The sequence below is a fragment of the Numenius arquata genome, chromosome 3, assembly GCF_964106895.1.
Source record: "Numenius arquata chromosome 3, bNumArq3.hap1.1, whole genome shotgun sequence".
In the NCBI taxonomy this organism is placed as follows: Eukaryota; Metazoa; Chordata; class Aves; order Charadriiformes; family Scolopacidae; genus Numenius; species Numenius arquata.
The window spans coordinates 55,396,043-55,401,675 of NC_133578.1; the positions used below are offsets into that span (position 1 = coordinate 55,396,043).

A 5,633-nucleotide genomic window follows, 5' to 3' on the forward strand; every position below is an offset into this window, starting at 1 on the left:
AGTATTTTTTACATTCATACCTAGTGCTTCACTTTAAGATATTTTTAAAACATCTACTGTAATTTAAAAGTGAATAATAAATAAATCCCATTAAAAAGATTTTTTTAAAATAATTTTCTTTAATTTGTCATTAAGACAAGAATCACATTTTTAAACATCTATGAGGTGCTGTAAGCTAGATATTGAAGACTACATTTAAGATACTTTATTTAAAAAGTAAGATGTTAGTAAATGTCTAGCTACTACACGACAGGTAAAACAAGACAAAATGTTTTAAAATGTTCACTTTTTTCAAAAACAAAAATATACTAAATTGTTTAGGATATATACATGAGACGTTATTCTTGATAAGTCAGCAAAAACACATTGAATGAGACTTTCAAAATGCATATATTTAGGAAGAATATGAACAAGATCAGAAACCTAGGAGAAGGGGAAAAGGATTTAAACGTAAGGACTTACATGCCTTACAAATTTAGAGTCTTTTTAAATTTCTTTTGCTTTGGGCACTTCCTGGAGGAGCATCTTTTTTGTTCTTCCATTTCGCTGATAAACTATTACATTCTTTTGACCCATGGAAAGCATGCAGACATAAAATACAGAACTCAAATCCACATGCCTCTCTGCTACATAGTCCCCGTTTCTTTACCAATTGATATTTAGCAGGATATTGACATCTTGGACAGGGTTTTATAGCTTCATCAGTGAACAGAGTTTTAGCGACCTGTAGCAAAAGGAGGGAGAGAAGAGCTACTTAGTTCTCATAAATGAAAATTTTTCTAGAAACTGAAAGCGAGGAATTTCTTAGATACCTACTTTTACATATTCTTCCTGTCTACAAGTCAAATGGGGAACAGAACTGCATCTCCTGGGCGCAAGTTCAGTGTATGAAGCTGGTGTCCACACTACAGAAGTTCTGGCTTGAGCTTGAACGGGCCTTAGAGCAGATCTATTGAGAACATTAAGCCTTGTGGCAGCATCTTCAGCTTTCAATAAATATTCCTGTTAAAGTTTATAATTATAAGAAGAAAAAAAAAAAAAAAACACCACACAAAAGGAAGCAAATCAGAGTTTTATTTTATTTGGGATTTGTAGCTGGTTTTTTGCTCTTTTTGTTTTCCCTCTACAACAACACATTAGGTATGGAAATTATGCATAGTTCATATATTTTCCATTAAAGGTTTATATTTAGTAAGGGAACAACAGACAGGAACCTTTAAAAAAAAAATCCCATGAGTAAGGTAAAAGCCAACTGTCTTTTAGCACTCTGATGGTCCTCATCTTTCTGAATTAGAATACATCTCAACAGCAAGCATGTTTTGTCACAATTAAAGTACAGTTACACTAAAGTGTGTGTGTACACACATGTGGAGGATATGAAAAAAATTATACTGCTATTAATATGCTTATTTTTCTAGATACCCCTGAAATTTCTGTATATCCTTCTGATGTTCACAAGTACACCATGAAGAAGCTTAGCCACAAGCAATCCTGAAAGTAATCAGCAAGTATCTAGAGTGGATCCTGCAGCACTGCAGACTAGAGTGAAACGGAAAATGAGGAACAGCACGGCACAAAGATATGAACAAGGTTTAAGATCTAAAGCCAGAATCAGTTAAGGAGGAGATCCTACAGGATTCTCAAGGATGAACTGGGGGGTTAGCAGGGTGGAGAAGAGAAAAAAGAAAGTCTCCCATGACTGAAAGACTAGTACTCAAACTGTGGACAGCTGAAAAAATAAAATCAATAGAAGTTATTACATTCTCCTGTTAGAATCTTTCACATACACACATTGAAACTGTCTCTATCATAGAATCATTTTGGTTGGAAGAGATCTTTAAGATAATCAGTCCAACCGTTAACAATTAGCTACCTTTCTGTAGCTTTACAAGATGTTTCTTCTTTCCTCTCACCTGTCCTCTTTCACACTTGGAAAAAAAAAATTACCTTAGAGATGAACCTTACCCCAGCTTCTTCTTTTAGGTGTTTTATGTACAACTTTCTTCTCTTATCTGCACTTTTATCTTGTACAATGATTTCACGCCAGTTTTTGCTCACTTTCCAGATGCTGGAATAAATGAATGAAAAGTTATCCACATTCACATTTTTCCCAAGTAGTATAGAAGTCATGATAGTAAGACTACCTTTTAAATATTTTTGCACGATTTCATACACTATTGGTCATTTTACAGACTACTGCTATATACTACAAGAGTTCACCGTATTGCTATGAAACACAGATCTTGTACTCTTATGCACCACTGTATTGGATAATAAAAGAGTCCAGAGAACAATTGCAATAAAAATGCAGCATAACTTTGGCTTACAAAATTATGTTTCTTCCTTCCACATAAGCCACTTACCAAGTTTGTTTCTAAAGTCATATTTGTGTGTGTTAAGTGTTCTGAAAACACACTTCCTTATACTGCCCTTATATTTCCACCCATTCTCCCATTCCCTTTGCAAATAACAACATGGCATTCTTAATTTCTTTGAAATAAGTGACAATTTCTAGTGATTAAAAATTAATCTAATCATTACTCATGAAATAAAATTCTTTTACTATCTTTGTGCTTTGAAATAACGGAGAATATTAAATACACAAGAAAAAAAATCTGGAAAAATGTGTTTTGAGTACTATGCATTACTGGGGAACTTTTAATGGGAAGAAATTACTTTCTAATCTTAAATATATTTTTAATATATTTTAAAATTTATGAATACTGTGATTTAGTTTTAGGTCTATTAATTCCTGTGTTTGGCTTTTTTAGTTGTTTTTTTTAATTCCCCCCATACAATACAGTTTTAGAACTTCACAGAAAGAGCCGCTTGATTAATGGTGACAAAACTTTTTAATTTCCTCAGCAACAAATAAATTCTATTGACAACACCCGCCGTTCCAGAAGTTATTCTAATTTACTTGCAGAAACACATATTTTAACCTTTTCTGGGGAAAAAATAAAAAGCAGTAGTACTTACCTGCACAGACTTTCCACTGTCAAAGCATCTAAAACTATAGCAAGAACATGTGTTAAATTTCTGTATTTTAATTCTGTCAAAATATCTAATTTTTCAAGGCCCATTTTCTTGCCAATCAGTCCAGCAAGAACGTGTTCTAATGCAAATATTTCTGTTCCATCAATATTCTGTGATATTCGCTTTTGGTCTGATCTTTGTCTTTGCAAGCAAATTTCATGAACTATTTTCAGAGCTGGAGTTCTTGAGAGATCTCCATGACTTACAACTAGGTCTCCACTAGGATGTTCTTCTAAAACTAACGCAGAGTCTTCACTGACAAAGTTTCTTTCTTCTGTTGACATACATGCTGAAGTGGAAGGACTGCTGTGATGATCTGTCTCTGACTGCGAGCCTTGTTCCTGAAGAGTGGATAACTTTCTAACTTGTTCAAGTTTTCTTGTCTTTCTTTTACTATCCAGAACTTTGGAACCTTCTTTACATTTTTGCAAGAACTCTTGGAAAGATCCCTCATGATCAGACAACAAGTCTCCCGATTTGTCCAAATGAAGTGAATTATATCCACTATCCTCAGGTATTGAAAGAGCTGGGTAACTTGTCAGCTTAACAGGGGGAGAGTTTATTTCACTAAGTTCAAAGTTAAAGCTTTCTACAAGACTGTTGACAGAAGTCAGGAACTTACCCTCATTGGTCTCAGGTAACACACTGTAAGGAGAAGTCCTGAGCAACCCATCACTAACACTCGCAAGGACACTTTCACTGAATTCATTAGTGTTACTAGCAATAACTTCCTTATACTGAATTGGAGATAAACATTCTGTTTCTAGCAATAAGGGGTCCTTACACTTGGACTCATCTAACGTAGAAGTCCTTTGTTGTGAAAAGGAAAGTCTCCGTTTTAGGCAATCAGGATTGGAGTCCTCAGTTTTTGAAGTGCTAGCTGTCAGAGGTTTGTAACTTTTATCTCTTGGAGAATCTGAAGCAGTTTGTGAAACTCTTTCTTCAGAGCTCAAAACACAAGAGAATACTTTTTTCCTGCTGCTTCCTGAAGAGCTAGGTTGTCTTTCACAGCATCCTGCAGTTGTTCCAGCTGGAACAGTCTTAGGTAAAAGCAGCCTCCTGCGTAGTGAGGAGCCTTTTCTACTCACTTTAGGAGTTTCAAAAAAATCTGCACTTCTGTTTGCCTCTCTTCTTTCTGATAAGGAGATAGAATTCATTTCATTTTCAATAGATGACGACACAGGAAAGAAGGCATTTGGATGAATGTGCTCAGAATACTCTTGTAGCAATGATAAACTTGTTACATTCAGTGCTGCTTTATGTTCTACATCAGGATCTTTTACTGACTCATTGCATCTGCTGTCCAGAAATACCGAAGCGCAACATGTCTCTTTAAAACTTGTGTATTTCAAATTGCTGCTGGGAGATGTTATTCTATTTCTTTTAAGAGTATTGAACATTACTGAATGACTGTCTGACATCTTCTGCTTGGCACTTTGTAAGTGAAGATACCAGTGTTATTTCTGAAACAAATGATAAGAGCAGTCACCAAAACACCTTCAGATTAGTGAGAAAGTCTTGTGTAAGTCTACCAAGCTAGCAGCCATGACAAAAGTATTTTCATTAGTCTTAGTAGCAACAGCACTTATACATAAACACAAAGATAAATTACAACCAAGTAAGCTTTTAAGATCTACTCTATGTGTTCCTAGAAAGGTTACAAGTGGCTGATGCACCCATTTAAATGAGGTGTAAGAATACAGACTCACTTTTTTAGTCCCCAACTCACACATGACAGAGTTTCTCTACCCTAACCAGCGTGGCAACAGATGTCATGAATAATGCCAGCATGAGGGCTGTTCTCACAGAAACCACAGTAGTTCACATCAATGTTGCAAGACTTTAAAAGTTGGAATCAGCACCTTTTACTGTGGCATGTTACTGGCCTCTAGAACTGGTATTTTGGAATGTAAGCCTGGAAACTTGAATTCTGGTCATTGAATTTTAAGAACAGACAAAAATAGGAATTGCTAAAGGTGGCTTAAACACCAAATATTAAGACATTGTTAATATCCCAACAGTCCTGATTTAGTCAAGCCCTAACCAACCAAACACAAGCAATGTGGACCCAGTTGGGGGCGGGGAGAGGAGGGGGATAAGGGGGGAACAACAACACTATTCTTTGACAATCTTGGGTCATTTAATTAGCATTTTTTGACCCATGCTGAAGGCACTTTATAAGATCATTTCAATATAGGAAGTGCTTTGTTGTTTTCTACTGTGAGGATACAGCAACATATCCTGTTCCTTTTGAAATTCTATATTAAAGAGCAGACTGTGAGAGCCTGGCATAAAGGCCTATAGCATCATGCTAATATCAGTATGAAAACAAACATATTTCAAACAAACAAAAAAATCTATCCACATTAATTGAGAAAAATTCTTCCAGGAAGGAAAGGTATGTGAAAATAATTCCAAGAAGATGACAAACTCTGCTTGCTTTCCCTCTTCCATTTACCTCTACAAATGCTGTGTCATGAACTAGACAATAACTTTAAAAAGGTATTAAAAAGGAAAAAGGTATGAAGAGTCTCTCTGCAGTACATTGCTGCTCTCCAGCTCATTATTCACACTATGAGCAGAGCATCACATCAGCA

At 35.5% G+C, this 5,633-nt stretch overlaps 1 protein-coding gene across 1 annotated transcript; it reads right to left on the minus strand.

The window, feature by feature from the left end:
• Positions 1-475: 475 nt before the first annotated feature.
• FBXO43 (F-box protein 43) lies at positions 476-4,457 on the minus strand. Its single transcript, XM_074145766.1, has 4 exons — positions 2,980-4,457; positions 1,966-2,068; positions 817-1,002; positions 476-724 (listed from the first exon to the last, which is right to left on the minus strand). The coding sequence occupies exons 1-4, from the start codon at positions 4,455-4,457 to the stop codon at positions 476-478; spliced, it is 2,016 nt and encodes a 671-aa protein (XP_074001867.1).
• Positions 4,458-5,633: the final 1,176 nt, after the last annotated feature.

Bases quoted from the DNA above. Each gene is read 5' to 3' on its own strand.
- FBXO43 (XM_074145766.1), bottom strand. From the start codon at position 4,457: ATGTCAGACAGTCATTCAGTAATGTTCAATACTCTTAAAAGAAATAGA. The intron at 2,069-2,979 runs GTAAGTACTACT...CATTTATTCCAG, and splicing joins ACAGTGGAAAGTCTGTGCAG to CATCTGGAAAGTGAGCAAAA. The intron at 725-816 runs GTAGGTATCTAA...CTTTTGCTACAG, and splicing joins GACAGGAAGAATATGTAAAA to GTCGCTAAAACTCTGTTCAC.